General features: G+C 30.8%; 1 protein-coding gene across 1 annotated transcript in view; it reads left to right on the top strand.

Annotated features, from left to right (window-relative positions):
* Positions 1-12,225: 12,225 nt before the first annotated feature.
* Positions 12,226-19,454, top strand: part of Trp (transient receptor potential) — a 207,921-nt gene continuing 200,692 nt past the window's right edge. Inside the window, exons 1-5 of the mRNA XM_077421230.1 lie at positions 12,226-12,233; positions 15,545-15,689; positions 16,198-16,293; positions 17,636-17,775; positions 17,979-18,180. Of these exons, the coding sequence (XP_077277356.1) occupies positions 12,226-12,233; positions 15,545-15,689; positions 16,198-16,293; positions 17,636-17,775; positions 17,979-18,180 (591 nt within the window). The remainder of the gene's footprint in view (positions 12,234-15,544; positions 15,690-16,197; positions 16,294-17,635; positions 17,776-17,978; positions 18,181-19,454) is intronic.

Here is a 19,454-nt window from a genome sequence, read left to right on the forward strand (position 1 = left end):
TTCAGATTTACCTAATAATGTTACTGCAAAGAAAATAAACATATACAAAATTTACTCAAATTTATTAATGTATCATTATTAAGTTTATTTGTTTAATTTATGAATGTCAATATATACACAATATAATCCTAATATATATTACAAGAAAGACTTATAGAAGTATTATTCTCACACAATTAACATACTTTGAAATCTATCTTGTAAAAGAGGAATTTTTCTGATAGGTTAACCATACATTGTGTGTTTCTTTAAATTTTTATTTAACTAGACATCACAGACGCGCGCTTCGCGCGCGCTATTTAGCTTGAACATTATACTATTACTATTTCATTATTAACCTTTTGATTACACATAAAACTGTCAAAATATACGATGACAGATGCTCACGAAGTCAGCGCAATGAGAGAACTAATCAGCATCGCAAAAAAATGTCAACAATAAAATCTCTTACACGGCTTTTTTATAAATGGATGGATGGATAGATAGATGGATAAAGCTTATAATGTTTAAGGTAATGCTGGAGTCGTCTGTTTTATCAATAAAATTACCATTTTCTTTCTACTCATTTAGCGTCGTATTAATTTGACAGAATTAAAAATGCTTCTCCATAATTGCAGTACATACATCAATGATTCAGGGAAACTCCGATTTTATATAGAAAACGAGAAAAAATTACGGAATTACAGATTTCCTTACCTACTTTTATCCTAATATGGCATCTCGAGTTACAGCAATCGCTGTCAACTTATCACAAGATGTGCTTCATATTAAAGATATACCATTGATACGAACATGAAAACGGTATGTACAGTGTATATGTCGATTCATTATATAGTTCAAACAAATAATTAATGTAAAATAAATATTCAATAAATGTTAAAAAAAAATATTTTTTTTTACAATAAATTGTACAATGTATAATTATTAAAAATAAATATTTAAAAAACATTTAAAAAATATATCATCTGCTTATTGGGTTAAAATGCAAACTTAAGTAAAATTGTTTTTTTTACACATTTCATACTTTTGTTATAACTTTCTAATAAAGCATTTTCAGATATGTGTTTAAACATTTTTTTCTTATTTTTGTTCATAAAACATATTATTAAAGTTTATACGGCAAAACCTGGGGCACCCTATATATACATATATATGTATACAGGGTGTCAGTTAATTTGCGCCCACTATTTACACGCGATATTTCTTATCAAAAATTGGATCCAAGAAGTCCTGAGCCATTTTTTTCTAAAATGTTTAGTAAAGCATTAAGTATTGAGTAAAGTGACTCACAATCAGTGCCATCCTTTAGCTGGGCGTATGTTAGTAAGCAGTGCGCCTGTTAGTGTGCGCTCACTCATAACATAATTTTATTAAAAAATATTTATTTTTTATTTTTTAAAGAACAAGGTAATTGTTTAGATATGGGGGGGACCACCTTGGATGACCTTGATATTTTAGTATGTTGTCAAGGTCACCCTCCTGAGTGACTTTCAGAAGGTTTCAGTCCGCGCTCGTTATTCGTTAAACAGTTATTAACAAAAAAAGTTTGGAAAATATAGCAGCTATTTTGAGTATTGGAAGGCATAAATAACTAATATATACGTGTGTGTGCCCTGCTTTAAAGAAAATCACAACTTTTATAAAGCAGGGCAACACACGTATATGTGTGTGTGCCCTGCTTTAACGAAAATCACAACTTCTATAAAGCAGAACATACACACATGTGTGTGTGCTATGCTTTAACAAAAATCACAATTTCTATAAAATCACAATCACTAATCTACATAGGTTTGTGACGCGCTTTAAAAGTATTTAAGTGTTTAAAGCGCGTCAACTAACCTACGTGGGTCAGTGGCTCGCCTCGAACAGTATCGAGTGCGTAAAGCTCACCCGCGTGATTCAGTGGCTCGCTTTCAACATTACTGAGTGTATAAAGCACGTCAACTAACCTACGTGAGTATGTAAACCACCCAGCAAACACAGAATGCACCTTTGATAGCAAATTGTCGCCAAGATGGCATCAAATTCCGAATTTCGATGCATATATAGTCATTTATGCCTTCCAATACTTAAAATAACTGCTATATTTTCGAAACATTTTTTGTTAATAACTTTTTAACGAATAACGAGCGCGGGCTAAAACCTTCTGAAAGTCACTCAGGAGGGTGACCTTGACAACATACTAAAATATATATCAAGGTCATCCAAGGTGGTCCCCCCCATCTAAACAATTACCAAACTAAATTATAAAAACAATTAGTAGATAGTGTTCGCTTGATATAAATAATATTCAAACAAAGGGCTTGCGAACTAGCTGGATGTTTGTGCTACTATAATATAATTTGAACAATTTGAACATTTAATTAAATAATTTATATAAGAACATTCGGCATCAGTCCCACCTAACGTTAGACCGCAATGAGTTGGACAATAGAGACGGATCCTTTCCTCGATCGACCCATGGACGCTCGAACAAAAAACTGGACACGATGATATGTGTTTCCTGCTTCGGCGAGCTGTGATCGGGATTGATACGACGAATATGTATGCGATTGACGATAACATGTATGTAAGCGCGCGCGCGCGATTGGCGTCTCAATTATGTTAACATAAGGGGGTATTGTAATTTTTAATCTTAATTTAATTTTAACTTGTAACGACTATTCCGGTATTAATATTCAACGACCAATGTCATTGTTTTGTAACACTGAAGAAGGTCACAGTTATGGCCGAAACGTTTGTTGATTATTTTTATTGTTCAACTTATATTATGGTAGCACAAACATCCAGCTAATTCGCAAGTCAAAATCTATTCCCCTCTTCCCGAACTCACTCATTAATTAGGAGCACCAATAAAACCCCATAAAACCCTATTTTCAATCTTATAGTAGCCATTTCCATAAAATTAGTAATCTTTTGGTACCAATTTCATCAAAATCATCAACAAAAAATTAGAAAAATTTTGGCACTAGTTTCAAAAAAATCGATCCATTAATAAAAAATTATCCATTAATGAAAAATTAAACTTATCCTTCAAAAAATAAAAATAAAATTTGGCACTAGTTTCAAGAAACTTGGTTAATTAATACTTATTATTTCTCGAAATTTAAATAATTTCCAAACTGGTTTTCAAAAAAAATTGGTAACAAAAAATTATCCATAAAAAAAATTCAGTTTGATATCTCAAAGTTTGCGGAAATTGGAACAATCACGTACATTTTTTTTAAACAGAAATCGGAAACCCTTTTATTATTAACAATTTTTCTAATTTTATTACATTCTTTAGTTCTTTCTACCCCTATATTTCATACATAATTCTTTAAGATTCGGTCAATTATTTCCCCAAAAATTGGAAAAATGTCTAATACCGGTTTCCAAAAAGATCGGTAACGAACAATTATACACTTTATAGCACTCCCCGTGAAATTCTACCCCCATTTCATGTACAATTCTTTGAGATTTGGTCAATTATTTTCCGAAAAATTGGAAAAATTAAAAAACCGGTTTCCAGAAAATCGGTACCGAAAAACTATACACTTTATAGCACTCCCCGGGAAATTCTACCCCTATTTCATGTACTCTTGATAAAAATTTGGTCCACTAACGAATGAGTAGTTTGCGATCAGACAGACAGACAGACAGATGTGGGTGTGTATGCGCGTAGGTGCGTATGTTGCGTGCGTGGGTGAGTGGGGGGGGGGTGCGTAAAACAAAAAAAAGCCGCGACATTTTCAGCCGAAAAATTTGCAACATTTTGGTACCAATTTCGAGAGAATCGGCCCATAAATGTGGAAGTAGTTCGCGTACATACAGACAAACAGACGTGACTTATATATATAGATATAATTAATAAATGTATAGAGTTAAACAGAGTTAATAAATTTTCTCGCTTTTGACATTATCAATTGAAGATGGCTGCAGTCAGTCAACAGGAGCCTAAGAATTGGGCTACATAAATAATTAAGTGAAAGAAATAATTAAAGGTCTTGCATTTTAAACAGTTTTACAGAATTTGCTTTTTTGATACATTTGTTACTATTTTACTATTTCACGTATGAGTACATTGTTGAAAAATTTTTGTAGTTTTGTTAAAAATGGTCCTTAATTGTTAAAATTTTTGTGTAAAGTAATCAACACATACCTACATGTGTAGATTTAACATATGCCTGTTATTTAATTAAACTTAACAAATTTATAATGTAAAATTATTAAAATAATTTAAAAAATATTTTAAAGTAACACAATTTGGACGTATTAATTAATTGTGTTAAAATTTACAGAAAAAGAGTGTTGACTTTATCTTACAATCTTAACTTCAACATAAAAGTTATGTTAATTGTACACATAATTAATCTCAAATTACGATCAGAATTACATTTTCTTTCTGTTGAAATATTTTAATAAAATATCGGTGTTACCATTTAACACATCTGTAGGGTAGAGCGAGGTTAAAAGTAACAATTTGACTTTAGAACTTGATTGTAGAAGAACTATTATAGTAAAAGAAAAACTCTTGATACTCTAAGTTAATGTGATCATTTCACTTTATGGAAATCCTTTTATTTAAATCTTGGGTCTTTTTGGATCTTTTTGGAAACCGGTATTAGACATTTTTCCAATTTTTGGGGAAATAATTGACCGAATCTTAAAGAATTATGTATGAAATATAGGGGTAGAAAGAACTAAAGAATGTAATAAAATTAGAAAAATTGTTAATAATAAAAGGGTTTCCGATTTCTGTTTAAAAAAAATGTACGTGATTGTTCCAATTTCCGCAAACTTTGAGATATCAAACTGAATTTTTTTTATGGATAATTTTTTGTTACCAATTTTTTTTGAAAACCAGTTTGGAAATTATTTAAATTTCGAGAAATAATAAGTATTAATTAACCAAGTTTCTTGAAACTAGTGCCAAATTTTATTTTTATTTTTTGAAGGATAAGTTTAATTTTTCATTAATGGATAACTTTTTATTAATGGATCGATTTTTTTGAAACTAGTGCCAAAATTTTTCTAATTTTTTGTTGATGATTTTGATGAAATTGGTACCAAAAGATTACTAATTTTATGGAAATGGCTACTATAAGATTGAAAATAGGGTTTTATGGGGTTTTATTGGTGCTCCTAATTAATGAGTGAGTTCGGGAAGAGGGGAATAGATTTTGACTTGCGAATTAGCTGGATGTTTGTGCTACCATAATATAATTTGAACAATAAAAATAATCAACAAACGTTTCGGCCATAACTGTGACCTTCTTCAGTGTTACAAAACAATGACATTGGTCGTTGAATATTAATACCGGAATAGTCGTTACAAGTTAAAATTAAATTAAGATTAAAAATTACAATACCCCCTTATGTTAACATAATTGAGACGCCAATCGCGCGCGCGCGCTTACATACATGTTATCGTCAATCGCATACATATTCGTCGTATCAATCCCGATCACAGCTCGCCGAAGCAGGAAACACATATCATCGTGTCCAGTTTTTTGTTCGAGCGTCCATGGGTCGATCGAGGAAAGGATCCGTCTCTATTGTCCAACTCATTGCGGTCTAACGTTAGGTGGGACTGATGCCGAATGTTCTTATATAAATTATTTAATTAAATGTTCAAATTGTTCAAATTATATTATAGTAGCACAAACATCCAGCTAGTTCGCAAGCCCTTTGTTTGAATATTATTTATATCAAGCGAACACTATCTACTAATTGTTTTTATAATTTAGTTTGGTAATTGTTTAGATGGGGGGGACCACCTTGGATGACCTTGATATATATTTTAGTATGTTGTCAAGGTCACCCTCCTGAGTGACTTTCAGAAGGTTTTAGCCCGCGCTCGTTATTCGTTAAAAAGTTATTAACAAAAAATGTTTCGAAAATATAGCAGTTATTTTAAGTATTGGAAGGCATAAATGACTAATATATGCATCGAAATTCGGAATTTGATGCCATCTTGGCGACAATTTGCTATCAAAGGTGCATTCTGTGTTTGCTGGGTGGTTTACATACTCACGTAGGTTAGTTGACGTGCTTTATACACTCAGTAATGTTGAAAGCGAGCCACTGAATCACGCGGGTGAGCTTTACGCACTCGATACTGTTCGAGGCGAGCCACTGACCCACGTAGGTTAGTTGACGCGCTTTAAACACTTAAATACTTTTAAAGCGCGTCACAAACCTATGTAGATTAGTGATTGTGATTTTATAGAAATTGTGATTTTTGTTAAAGCATAGCACACACACATGTGTGTATGTTCTGCTTTATAGAAGTTGTGATTTTCGTTAAAGCAGGGCACACACACATATACGTGTGTTGCCCTGCTTTATAAAAGTTGTGATTTTCTTTAAAGCAGGGCACACACACGTATATATTAGTTATTTATGCCTTCCAATACTCAAAATAGCTGCTATATTTTCCAAACTTTTTTTGTTAATAACTGTTTAACGAATAACGAGCGCGGACTGAAACCTTCTGAAAGTCACTCAGGAAGGTGACCTTGACAACATACTAAAATATCAAGGTCATCCAAGGTGGTCCCCCCCATATCTAAACAATTACCTTGTTCTTTAAAAAATAAAAAATAAATATTTTTTAATAAAATTATGTTATGAGTGAGCGCACACTAACAGGCGCACTGCTTACTAACATACGCCCAGCTAAAGGATGGCACTGATTGTGAGTCACTTTACTCAATACTTAATGCTTTACTAAACATTTTAGAAAAAAATGGCTCAGGACTTCTTGGATCCAATTTTTGATAAGAAATATCGCGTGTAAATAGTGGGCGCAAATTAACTGACACCCTGTATACATATATATGTATATATAGGGTGCCCCAGGTTTTGCCGTATAAACTTTAATAATATGTTTTATGAACAAAAATAAGAAAAAAATGTTTAAACACATATCTGAAAATGCTTTATTAGAAAGTTATAACAAAAGTATGAAATGTGTAAAAAAAAACAATTTTACTTAAGTTTGCATTTTAACCCAATAAGCAGATGATATATTTTTTAAACGTTTTTTAAATATTTATTTTTAATAATTATACATTGTACAATTTATTGTAAAAAAAAATATTTTTTTTTAACATTTATTGAATATTTATTTTACATTAATTATTTGTTTGAACTATATAATGAATCGACATATACACTGTACATACCGTTTTCATGTTCGTATCAATGGTATATCTTTAATATGAAGCACATCTTGTGATAAGTTGACAGCGATTGCTGTAACTCGAGATGCCATATTAGGATAAAAGTAGGTAAGGAAATCTGTAATTCCGTAATTTTTTCTCGTTTTCTATATAAAATCGGAGTTTCCCTGAATCATTGATGTATGTACTGCAATTATGGAGAAGCATTTTTAATTCTGTCAAATTAATACGACGCTAAATGAGTAGAAAGAAAATGGTAATTTTATTGATAAAACAGACGACTCCAGCATTACCTTAAACATTATAAGCTTTATCCATCTATCTATCCATCCATCCATTTATAAAAAAGCCGTGTAAGAGATTTTATTGTTGACATTTTTTTGCGATGCTGATTAGTTCTCTCATTGCGCTGACTTCGTGAGCATCTGTCATCGTATATTTTGACAGTTTTATGTGTAATCAAAAGGTTAATAATGAAATAGTAATAGTATAATGTTCAAGCTAAATAGCGCGCGCGAAGCGCGCGTCTGTGATGTCTAGTTAAATAAAAATTTAAAGAAACACACAATGTATGGTTAACCTATCAGAAAAATTCCTCTTTTACAAGATAGATTTCAAAGTATGTTAATTGTGTGAGAATAATACTTCTATAAGTCTTTCTTGTAATATATATTAGGATTATATTGTGTATATATTGACATTCATAAATTAAACAAATAAACTTAATAATGATACATTAATAAATTTGAGTAAATTTTGTATATGTTTATTTTCTTTGCAGTAACATTATTAGGTAAATCTGAAGAATAGTGGCCTCCTCACCGATTTCGTTCAACTTGGACTTAATCGACGCGTTTTTGCACGAAACGACCGAATCTGGCAGAAAAAAGGGTCGCTCTGCCCCGCGAAGCGAGATATTAACGGTTAAAGTTGACAGGAATCAGGTTATGATTCCTGTCATACCGACGAGATGCAGCGACTACGACCATGCCCTGCGGCCACACGCGCATGCTCAGTGGCCGCACGCGCATGCAGCAGATCACGTGACAACTGTTTGGTTGGTATAAGTCAGAAGTGTAACATAATTTGAAATGATAGTCTTTTGTTTTATCATAAGTCATTGTGTCAAAATGCAGCTGCACGAGTTTTTGGCAGTGACTCACGATAAAGACAAATTAATAAATTATTTAATAGAACATAATGTGAGATAAGCAACGAAATATATTGTCCGAAGTGCAATAATAAATTAAAGTTAAACATAGATAATTTCTCATTTCGTTGTCGGAAAGCATTATATGAGAAAAACCATGTATTAAATCTAACACTTCCTTTTAATGTGCATTGTTTCTCCACATATTTTTTATGTTTACTTTTCTCATATAATACTTTTTGTCAACAAAATGAGAAATTATCTCTGTTTAACTTTAATTTATTATTGTACTTTGGACAATGTATTTTATTACTTATCACATTATGTTCTATTAAATAATTTATTAATTTGTCATAAATTTATGTTAATATCATAAATTATGTTAATTTCCACGCTTTTTCAACCGCTGGGGGGTGCGAGGGGGGGAGGCCAAAAGCCCCCCTTCGTTTTTACATGTACTTTTCATACACCAACTATTCTCTGCTTTAACAAATTATTTCTGTTACAAATATTAAGCGTTTAAGTTAACGAAACATAAATAATTTGTTAAAGCAGAGAATAGTTGGTATATGAAAAGTATACATAAATATTTACTTTTCATATATCAACTATTCTCTGCTTTAACAAATTATTTATGTTACAGATATTAAGTGTTGAAGTTAACGAAACAGAAATAAAATTGTTAAAGCAGAGAATAGTTGGTATATGAAAAGTTCATATTTACATGTACTTTTTATATACCAACTATTCCCTGCTTTAACAAATTATTTCTGTTACAAATATTAAGCGTTTAAGTTAACGAAACATAAATAATTTGTTAAAGCAGAGAATAGTTGGTATATGAAAAGTTCATATTTACATGTACTTTTTATATACCAACTATTCTCTGCTTTAACAAATTATTTCTGTTACAAATATTAAGCGTTTAAGTTAACGAAACATAAATAATTTGTTAAAGCAGAGAATAGTTGGTATATGAAAAGTATATATAAATATTTACTTTCATATATCAACTATTCTCTGCTTTAACAAATTATTTATGTTACAGATATTGAGTGTTGAAGTTAACGAAACAGAAATAAAATTGTTAAAGCAGAGAATAGTTGGTATATGAAAAGTTCATATTTACATGTACTTTTCATATACCAACTATTCTCTGCTTTAACAAATTATTTCTGTTACAGTTATTAAGCGTTTAAGTTAACGAAACATAAATAATTTGTTAAAGCAGAGAATAGTTGGTATGTGAAAAGTACACATAAATATGTATGTACTTACCAAGCAGACAGTTGTCACGTGACCTTCTTTTGCATGCGCGTGCGGCCACTGAGCATGCGCGTGTGGCCACAGGGCATGTTCGTGGTCGCTACCAGTCGCTACATCGCGTCGGTATGACAGGAATCATAACCTGATAGTCGTCAACTTTAACCGTTAATATCTCGCTTCGCGGGGCAGAGCGACACTTTTTTCTGCCAGATTCGGTCGTTTCGTGCAAAAACGCGTCGATTAAGCCCAAGTTGAACGAAATCGGTGAGGAGGCCACTATTCTTCAGATTTACCTTACAAAATTATTACTTTATTTAATCCAAGTGATATCTACTTCAAAAAAGCCTAAATAACAAGTAGTATCTATTAAAAAAAAAAAAAAAAAAATGTGAAATCTTTTAATACTGCGCCAATTACAATTACAAAGAGAATATATACCTAAAATAAAAACCAAGTGGTATGTATCTTTGTATTCCTGAGAGTCTTTCTATCAACCCAAGTGGTAATATAATAGTTTTAATTCTCCTTGATAAAATTATAATATTACAAAGAATTATTTTAATCACAAAAAATTAAAGAGGTAACATTATAAAATAAAAATATTTAATTAAAATAAAATAAATAAATTTTTCTTGTAAAAAACTTGGCGCTGCTTTTTTAAGGTTTAGAACCTTTGCACAAGACTTTCGTATGGCAACGTAGTGTAACTAAACGTGGGTCAACGCACAAGAAACGCACATGACGCTTTATACGTCAATACGTTTCTTGTGCGTTGATCTACGTTACGTTACCATACAAAAATTTTGTGCGGAGGCTCTAACCGATACGTTTCTTGTGCGTTAATCTACGTTACGTTACGCTACGATATCATACGAGAGTCTTGTGCGGAGGCTCTTATCCAGACAAATTTGCATAGCGCATAAACATAAGAAATTAATTGGTTTATATGTATATGTGCAAAAGGAAATAGACCAATCCATCTCTTTATGCATATGCTTATATGCACCTATGCAAGTTTGTCTAGGTTGACCTTGGACAAAGCAGCGCCAAGTTTTTTACAAGAAAAATTTATTTATTTTATTTTAATTAAATATTTTTATTTTATAATGTTACCTCTTTAATTTTTTGTGATTAAAATAATTCTTTGTAATATTATAATTTTATCAAGGAGAATTAAAACTATTATATTACCACTTGGGTTGATAGAAAGACTCTCAGGAATACAAAGATACATACCACTTAATTTTTATTTTAGGTATATATTCTCTTTGTAATTGTAATTGGCGCAGTATTAAAAGATTTCACATTTTTTTTTTTTTTTTTTTTTAATAGATACTACTTGTTATTTAGGCTTTTTTGAAGTAGATATCACTTGGATTAAATAAAGTAACAATTTTGTAATTTAATAATTTTGTTTAAAAAAATTAAAGCTACTACCACCTAGGTTAGAATAGATTTTATTTATTTTTGAATAAAATTAATAATACTACCACTTGGGTTTTTTTTTCGAGGTAACAACCACGCGTGTACTTGGCGCCCTTTTTTTACCTTTTTTGAAAAAGGTAATTTTGTACTGATATCATGCGTTTTGTAGTGTTACGCATTAGGCCAGTCATATTAGACTAATTTAGAGGGGTAACCTTCCAATCACTCTTTTCAGGTTGCAACCACCATGAATCGCTTTGATTTAAGGTGTTGTAAGTGTTGTAAGTAAATTTTGCTTCGCATAATTAATGCGCATTAAAAAGTTATTAACAATATTATCAACAAAAAACGCGATTTTTTTAATTTTCTTTATTTTTTATTTTTTTATTCAAATATCTCGAAAACTAAGCAAGATAGGGTAACTAACTATACGTACCTTTTTGTAGAGCGTAAAATTATCTACAATAATGATCTGAACAACATTTATTGTCAAGTCAGTCGTATAGCTTGCACGCGCCGTCAAAGTCCGAGACTCGGATCTCGAAAACCCTCGATTTCATCAGTTTTTGATGTTGCGTCGGTGATTTTTTTCAGTCATTTAAAATAAAATTAAAAATTCCCCAAAAAACACACATCATCTGAGAACTACAAAGAATACTTTTCAGGGTGTAACCGATTTTTTAGACCTTTTTTCTTTAGTTTGTAGCTATGTAAGCAAAAAATTTTGATTTTTTGGACTACTCTTAGTTTTTCGCTGTTTTCAGGCCTTAAAATTTATTTGAGACGAATTTTATCGTATGCATCTTGTTGTGGACAAAATTTGCAACAAAAAAGGACCCTTGTATTTTCTTCGTACGACGAACGCTGATTTTTTTATTCACGCTCAAAGTTATCTAATATTGCGCATAGGTCGGATAACGCTTGTTTTACACTAAAATAATTATTTTTTATTAAAATTTACGTAATTTTTCGCATTATTATTGAACCATCGTGCAAAGCCGTTTTTAACACCGTCTCTCATGTTTACTTAATTATTAACAAATTGTTTATTTAAAAATTATTATAAACAATTAGAAAAACATGTTATATTTGTTGTACTCGTCGTCTTATTTCAACTCAAAAAATGTTTTTAAAAAATTTATTTATGTTATTTATAACATTTTTTTATTCAAACATGCAGTGCATCTTTTGATTATTTTTCGCACCATCTCTGAGCCAATGCAATGGTGCGTTTTTTGTGGTTTTCCCTGTAGGCCTAATCCACAAGCATTGAATATATGTCCTTTCTATGTGATAATTATTTTGACATTTCTTGGATACTAAAATTATCCAACACGCAGATGTTGATGAATATTAACATTTGCCTCAAGATCGTCAAAAAGTCGTACGTTTTTCAGTAAATTCGGGGGGTTTTTTTTTAAGGAAAAAAACGCACCATTGACTTTACCTCAGAGGTGGTGTGGAAAATAGTCAAAGGTGCACTGCCTGTATGTTTGAATAAAAATGTTGTAAATAATATGAATAAATTTTTCAAAAACATTTTTCGAGTTGATATGAGACGACGAGTACAACGATTATAACATGTTTTTCTAATTGTTTATAATAATTTTTAAATAAACAATTTGTTAATAAATAAGTAAACATGAGAAAATGTGTTGAAAACGGCTTTGCAATATGGTTCAATAATAATGCGAAAAATTACGTAAATTTTAATAAAAAATAATTATTTTAGTGTAAAACAAGCGTTATCCGACCTATGCGCAATATTAGATAACTTTGCGCGTGAATAAAAAAATCAGCGTTCGTCGTACGAAGAAAATACAAGGGTCCTTTTTTCTTGCAAATTTCGTCCACAACAAGATGCATACGATAAAATTTGTCTCAAATAAATTCTAAGGTCTGAAAACAGCAAAAAATTAAGAGTAATCCAAAAAATCAAAATTTTTTGCTTACATAGAACAAACTAAAGAAAAAGGGTCTAAAAAATCGGTTACACCCTGAAAAGTATTCTTTGTAGTTCTCAGATGATGTGTGATTTTTTGGAAATTTTTAATTCCATTTTAAATGACTGAAAAAAATCACCGACGCAACATCAAAAAAACGATGAAATTGAGGGTTTTCGAGATCCGAGTCTCGGACTTTGACGGCGCGTGCAAGCTAAACGACTGACTTGACGATAAATGTTGTTCAGATCATTATTGTAGATAATTTTACGCTCTACAAAAAAGGTACGTATAATTAATTACCCTATCTTGCTTAGTTTTCGAGATATTTGAGAAAAAATAAAAAAAATTGCGTTTTTTGTTGATAATATTGTTAATAACATTTTAATGCGCATTAATTATGCGAAGCAAAATTAATCCCACTTACAGCACCTTAAATTAAAACGATTCATGGTAGTTGGAACCTGAAAAGAGTAATTGGAAGGTTCGATGTCTAATATGACTGGCCTACATCCTCTTCTAAAAAGGGCATGTCATCCATACGATCTATCGAATCTATCGAAATATTGTTGTCGCTTTTCCGCTTTTTTCGTCCTGCTGCCGAGAGATCATCCTATAAATACTAAATAAATTATATACATGTATAATATAAATATAAATAATTTTAATTACACACACACACACACACACACACACACACACACACTACGTTTACGCGAACGTTACTTCTGTAGTAACTTACGATAATTCCTTCGCGTAAACGGGATTTTGTAGTAACTTACGATAATTTACTCCGCGTAAACGAGTAAATTATCGTAAGTTACTACAGAAGTAACACTCGCGTAAACGTAGTACACACACACACACACACACACACACACACTATCTGTCACGTATACTATGTTTACGCGAGCGTTTTACTTCCGTAGTAACTTATACGATAATTCCTCCACGTAAATGGAGATTATGTAGCAACTTATGATAATTCATCCCGCGTAAACGAGTAATGCCGGGATTACGATGAATTTAACGTAACGGGACGCGACGGACCGCGAAGTAACGTAACGTGAACTTAAGAAATTACGATCGCCGTAACGTGAAGCAGCGTGCATTTCAGAAATGATTTGACAGCTTGGTATGAATAGAAGGTTAAGATTAAGGTTATCTTTAAATTACGGCGATCGTAATTTCTTAAGTTCACGTTACGTTACTTCGCGTCCGTCGCGTCCCGTTACGTTAAATTCATCGTAATCCCGGCATAAATTATCGTAAGTTACTACAGAAGTAACGCTCGCGTAAACATACAGTTTGACAACTTTTACAAGGCAGCATATACGTACGTGTTTGTACAATTTTGTAGATACACCTTCCTTCTTAAAGATCTCTCGGCATCAGCTCTTTACGGTCAATACTTATATATATTTCACTATCTGTCACGACGGGGCAACGGTCACGACTATCACACACTTACACTTATCCTTTTCTAGGTTGTAAAAAACTGTCACGCACTGCGACAGTGCACGAGTGCACTCTTGTGTCAAAAATGGGAAAGTGACACACCAGCCGCCATTTTTGTCCGACGTGGACGTTTCTTAAAAAAAAATTTTCCACATTTGGTTTTTGCATTGCAATATCTTCGCTCGTAGGGCACGTAACAAAAAAAAAAGACTCTTATTTATAAATCAAACCCCAAGCTATCGATCAAACCTACTTAGAAGTTGATCCGTTCACTCGTTATTGAGATCTCAAAATCTCGGATACTCGCAACTCATGCGTTCGCGTAAAAGAGTCACGGTGCGTCTCGCTTCGCGCGTACTTGGCGCGAGACACTACCGTGTCTCTTGATTAATGTTATCAACATGAAATTTATTAAAATAATAATGTATAATCGCAAATAGTATTTTAATTAATTTTAATTAACTTTAATCACTATTCAATGATACCTATGGCAATAAGCTGGGCATAAAAATTAAATTTTTATGTACAAAAATGTTACTCTAAATTAAATATTACAATATAAATATATATATTATTAATATAATATTATAAATAATATATATATTTTAATAATTATAACATATTTATATATCAATATTAAATAAATATTTAAAATTAAAGTATATCTAAATGTATAAAAGTTAATATTTAGACAAATAAAACTAAGAATTTTTTTAAATTTGAGTTGTAGTCGCAAAAATACACGATATTAAAAATTAGCTGGAAAATTATAATGACTAATAATTTTTCTTTGATATTTTTTACTGAAATGCTTTCTTTAAGTATTAATTTCAATTGACTGAAGAAATTCAACTAAAGAAGAACGTGACTACAGTTGGTAATCAATTAATCGATTAATATAATAATATATGCATTGTGTTAATTAAAAATAAGATTTATATAAAATATATTTTGCTTGCGAGTAAAATATAGTTTTAACGGAGCAAGTTTTGTCAAAACGGATTTTGTGAAGATTAATGTGTTGAGATAAGATTCTCATAATTATTATTATAAATAAATTTTTTAAACATATTTTTGAATAGATATATTGTCTTAATAACAAAGATATAGTAATTGTTGTATAATTTACCAAACAGGTTAATCGAGGAGAATCGAGATCACCCGGAGATATTAAATATCAATTGTGTCGATCCATTAAATCGGTCGGCGCTGATAGCCGCTATTGAAAATGAAAATATCGAGCTTATCAAGCTGCTGCTCGAATTGGGAATTGAAGTGAAGGTAAATATCGTGGGGTCGAAACGGTACGATGTCTCTCATGAAAATTATGCGCGACAGCCGCTCCCCTAATTATTGCTGATAATACGTATCACGCTGATGTACCATAATCGATGTCTACCGGGATATGCTAATAACAGTTCTGTGCATATATCTGGTACATTTTAGGTTACCATGTATTCATTCTCACAGAAAGTGTTCAAAATGTTTCATTCAGATTTGGACGCTGCTAAACGTATTAATATCATCAATTTCTATAAAAAGCGAATGTATTGCTGAAGTTCATAACAATAAAATTATCAAGGCAAAAATATTATTAAACAATAATAAAAAAATAAGGCAAAAAATAAAAAAAATGTTTGTTGACGTATAAAGTTTCTTCCATGTACAAAACGATACAAGCCACTATGAGTGACGTTGTTATTAACCATTTACGTTGCAAAATGTCTTAGCTACATCCTGACGCCTAAAAGCGTAAAACACTTAAAACCATAATGCATGTATCTTTCAGGATGCACTTTTGCATGCCATTAAAGAGGAGTACGTGGAGGCGGTGGAAGTCCTACTGGAATGGGAGGAAAAAATACACAAGCCAGAGCAACCTTACGTGAGTTTGATAATACTATCATTTTGTCCCATCTTTTTTTATTAATTCTAACAGCGATTTAAGACTTTTCATATCTTTAATAGAAATAGTTTCAATAGAAACCTTAACCAATAGAAAGCCAATTTTCAAAGTATAAAATTTTTTATATAAACTTCTTTGGTAAATATATAAAAGATTTATATCTCAATTGAGTTTTTTTGTGCCTTCAAATTTTATTTTTTCCTTTAAGAATGTATTGGCTATATCTTCAAAACAATGAAAAATCGACAAAAATTTGTGAGATTGTTCTTTTAGTCTTCCTGATGTGCTGCAAAAAAGTTGAAACGAATTCACTAAACGGTTGCTAAGTTATAACGATTTTAAGGATGTATTGGAGGTATTTCAAATATATTCAGAAATGGCTGAAATTTTAAGATGTATCTTTTAAATTTAAATAAAAAAAACTTTGTAAGTGATTTACTAAACAATTTAAGAGTTATCAAGTTTAAAGTTGATAAAATTATAATTAACATTATTTCTTATTAGAGAATCGACATTTTTGCTCTAAATATAAATAAAAACGATGAGATATTTATAAAACTTTTTTTTATATGTAAAACATATCCATTATTAATCTTGTATTTTAAGTTTCAAAACTTCTTGCTAAATTTTTTTTATTTTTTAATTGTTTAAACAATATAAAATTATTTAAATGACAAAAAATCATACTCAAATTATTAACGGTAATTATTTCTAATATATAAAAAATTTTGAGTTTGACATACATGCAAAGTCTTTATTTTAGTAATTTTTTATTGAAAGCTAACTTTTGGCAGGGTTGTACGGTCAATACATTCTTAAATATCTTTCTTAAATTAAAAAAATCAAAAAGATTTATATTTTTTATGTATACTCATTTGCATAAAACAATTTTTTTAACATCGAGAATAGCAGCTTTATTTATCAAAAAAATAATTTTTCCTTAATAGACTTTTATCTCTATGTACGTATTTTAAATAAGTGTTGAGATTGTTTTAAACTTTTTAAATAATTAAAATACAACATTGAGATTGCAACATTGTTAAAGTTTATTTAAGAAATTAATTATGTTTTTAAAAATTATTATCATTATTTCTAAATAAATATAAAATATTTCAGTAAAAATAGCGGATTGGTATAGATTTCTCGGGTACAAAATATTAGTATAAATTATCTATTTAATGATTCTAGTATTAATCTTAGACTTTGAAACAAGACAATTATGATTTAACTAAAACTTCCTGTGTAACGATTATACACCTCATTAATGAGTTAATCATTGATTACAAAAATTCAAACACAATACTTTCACATTTTATTTCAGAGTTGGGAAGCTGCAGATTCATCATCAAATTTTACGTCGGATATAACTCCGTTGATTTTGGCAGCTCATAAAAATAATTACGAAATACTGAAACTGCTATTAGATCGCGGTGCGACTCTTCCAACACCTCACGATGCAAGGTATACAAAGGATGAAACGTACTTTATAATAACAGTTCTCAATGTACTATTTTATTATTTTTGCCTTTTAAATTAGATAAAATATTTAACGACTTGAAATTTTTTTAATGCATTTTATATTAATTTTTTAATACTTATTCCTGTATAATTTAATGATCCTTGATGTAAAGATGAGAGGAAGCGGCATTGTCATTTTATTGTAGGTGTGGTTGTGACGAGTGCGTCACTTCCAGCGAACAGGACTCCCTCCGACACTCGCAATCTCGAATAAATGCGTACCGAGCGCTCACTTCGTCATCTCTAATCGCGCTTTCATCGAGAGACCCACTTTTAACGGCCTTCGAGCTTTCATGGGAACTGCGCCGTCTCAGCAGGATGGAGCAAGAATTCCGCGCCCAGTACAACGTACTTAATTGTTAATTTTTCTCTCCCTCTCCTTCTTACTCGAGTTATTTGAGACTTTTTAAATGATCGTAACTGAAATTCATACTCTCTAAATCTCATAGATTGGTTTCGCTACTAATATATTAGATTAGAGTGATTGCGATAATCACTCCAAAGGGAAGGGTTATAACTCTATTTGCGGGCACTCATAAAATAGGAGCAAATTTTTTACTCAAATTTTTAGAGCGATTACTACACCTGAGTGATACGATCTTATTCTAAAGCTATATATAGTGAATCACGATTCACTATAAAGATCGACTGATAAATGACTCTAACAGAGTGTTCCACTCAAAATTGTACATTGATATAATTCACTCTTATGGCCACTGATCTTCTGGATAGAAGGACACTCGAAAAGAATCCCCTTTCACTCAAATGGAATGCAATTTCACTCCAACTTATAAAGCAAAATTTTACTCTTTCTTGGAGTGGCAAATTACTCGAAATGCACAGGCTCAATTTTCACTTTTCGTTTTTCAATACTTGTTTTTCACTCGTTTTGAGTAATATTTCACTCTTCGACTTTTAGAAAGTACAATCTTAATTTTTTGCATATCTACTGGGTTTTTTAAAACCGGGTTTACCTATAGCTTGATCTTATATCAAGGTTGTATATTATACAATAAAAAAAAATTTAAAAAATAATATCCGTCCGATAAAAACAATAGCTAATTACAGAAAAAACGACCAGATATCGAGTAATAATCAGTTGTTAAAAGAAATTAACTTTATTAGAGCAATTCGTTTATTTTATAATTGTTGTAAGCTTACGTTTCGACTTGGTCTTTTTCAGAGCAATTACAAAACAATATAAAAAATAATAATAATAATAATATTAATAATAAACCATTATAGATCACATTTAAAGCGTTGATATAAATACGATAGCGAAGGCAAAATAGTAATTGTAATTTAAGTCAATGATTAAAATTAAAACCTAAATCTAACAATAAGTCAAGAATTTAAAAATTGCAACGTAATGTAAAAACATTTACGAAGAAGTCCCATGATGGAATATCACTTTAATAGTAAAAATCCGTTACAGCTGATTTGAGTAACTATTATCTTCGTTAGAAAGCACCCATGTGACTCCAGTCTGCTCTGAGGGTTGTTGCATAATGATTTACAAGTTAATAATATTAGTAAAATAACATATAAAAAAACTTGTATTATTAATAATTAATTCATTTATTATGTGTTGGCAAATTAAGAATGTACTTTCGGTTTGTATT

Source organism: Temnothorax americanus, unplaced genomic scaffold, assembly GCF_048541705.1.
Source record: "Temnothorax americanus isolate GAGA-0224 unplaced genomic scaffold, ASM4854170v1 Scaffold65, whole genome shotgun sequence".
Taxonomy (NCBI): domain Eukaryota; kingdom Metazoa; phylum Arthropoda; class Insecta; order Hymenoptera; family Formicidae; genus Temnothorax; species Temnothorax americanus.